This window comes from Penaeus monodon, chromosome 41, assembly GCF_015228065.2.
Source record: "Penaeus monodon isolate SGIC_2016 chromosome 41, NSTDA_Pmon_1, whole genome shotgun sequence".
Taxonomy (NCBI): domain Eukaryota; kingdom Metazoa; phylum Arthropoda; class Malacostraca; order Decapoda; family Penaeidae; genus Penaeus; species Penaeus monodon.
Genome location: NC_051426.1, coordinates 28,326,930 through 28,328,781, shown reverse-complemented (window position 1 = coordinate 28,328,781; position 1,852 = coordinate 28,326,930). Strand labels below are relative to the sequence as shown.

The 1,852-nt window shown below is 36.3% G+C and overlaps 1 protein-coding gene across 1 annotated transcript in view; it reads left to right on the top strand.

Moving 5' to 3' along the window:
* The first annotated feature begins 856 nt into the window (after positions 1–856).
* The window catches only part of LOC119598239 (dentin sialophosphoprotein-like), a 29,285-nt gene continuing 28,289 nt past the window's right edge, over positions 857–1,852 (top strand). Inside the window, exon 1 of the mRNA XM_037947886.1 lies at positions 857–1,441. Coding sequence (XP_037803814.1) covers positions 1,391–1,441 — 51 coding nt within the window. The 5' untranslated portion in view covers positions 857–1,390. The remainder of the gene's footprint in view (positions 1,442–1,852) is intronic.

Sequence of the window (1,852 nt, the reverse complement as noted above, 5' to 3'; positions counted from 1 at the left end):
CATTTCAATGTGTAACTACTTATCTGTATCTATCTATATATCCAACTATCCATGGGGGGCAGTTCTCTGGCCTTATCAGTGCAGAGAACCTGGCTTACCCGACTCTATCCATATATAAATTCATTCATAATAAGAGAATATAAAATAAGAAACAAAATACTGAAAGCCAAATTCTTGACATTTTAAATACATTACATCAAAGAACAATTGAATAATCTCAAGAAGAAAAAACATCCGAATGTAAACAATAAACACAAATTCTCGTAATATACAGAAAGTATATAATGATGTAATCAAAGATTGGTCTCATAAAAGCACAATAATACAAATTACCATATATACCTGTAATAAAGTCTTAGAAGCTGTGCCATTGCTGGAAATTGCAGACAACACAGGCCTTACAAGAGACCGAGGAACATCGTGGACGCCGACATTGTTTACATTTGTGCAAGGGAGTTCGAATTCTATTGCGTCTTTTAAAAGGAGATCGAATCCTATTAAGCGTCCTTTTAAGGGGATTGGAGTGTATTTTAAGGTTTGAATAGGGTTTCTAAATTCTGTCAAGAGGTTTGCGATGCATTTGAGGATTGGCAGGGGGTCTGACTTATTTTTAAGGAATTAGAGATTATCGATATTTTAGAAGATACTTATATCTCAAAGCTTTACTAAGGCATCTCCAATTTTTTTAGATGATTGAACTGTATTTGGGATTGAATTAAATTCGTATATCATCAAGGGGATTGAATAATATATGTGGAGTCGAATACAGGATCAGAACCCCTTTACCTCCCTCATGATTTGGAAGATCGCGCATTCATTTGTTTTGCAGGGCTGTGAAGGGTGGTGGGAGTTGAGAATCATAAACCAGGTAAATTCAAGGTTATTTAGCGATCAAAACGCATTTAGGTACTATTGGATATAACTATCTATCTTTAGAAGTGCCTCTAATGGGGCCAAGTACTTGAAAGTACGGAGAAAAGCGTGAGATCTCATACCACAAACGAGCACCCCCTTCGTAGCTCATAGTCCTCCTTGATGGAGCTGATGAGCAAAAGCACCATTATAAAGGAAATTTTATAATGTGAAATTTCAACTTTACCTAGCTGAACTCTAGCTTCTTGCCTTCTAATAAACATTCCTCAGAACCTGTAGAATCTGTAGCTATCAATCCCGTTGCAGATATCACCCGGGCTGAGCCGATGCACGTAGATAACAATCTACGATGTAAAGGCCAAGGGAAATGGCTACGCACGACATATTCGATATAATTCCCAATCCACCTGCAAATCATTGTAAATAATCTACCCAACCGCTCGAGAGTGCGTCGGGTTATTGTGTAGTGTTTGTTGTCATATCTCGAGAAGGAAATAAAAGTGTTTTAAAAGTGATAATGGATGCGCCCTCGACGAGTGGAACGACGGCGACCAACGCAACACAGAAGGTAAATTTCTAAATTCCTAAATTACCCTCATAAATTAAGTCAAAAATGAACGAGTTAGACGATGTTTGATAAGTAGGAACAGAGGTGATTTAGCACCGCGTTAGGAATAGCCTCACGAGTTGGAGAAATCGATAGAATTCGTAGAAATAAGTATTATTTTAAGAGAAAATTCGGTCCTTGCTTATTTAGCCGGCACTTAGGGATAGAGGATAGTAATTATCGGATTATTTTATTTAAATAAGTTTGTTATACGAGTTGTTTCATTTCCATGAAGTTTTGATTGTTTTTTTCTCATCTAGAGGTATATTTGGGAGGAAATACAGGTAATTAGGTAATAAGGGAGTGATAAATCTGATTTTTTTTTCTGTCAGATTAAATTATAATGAATTGTATATTATATTTCCTAGGCTT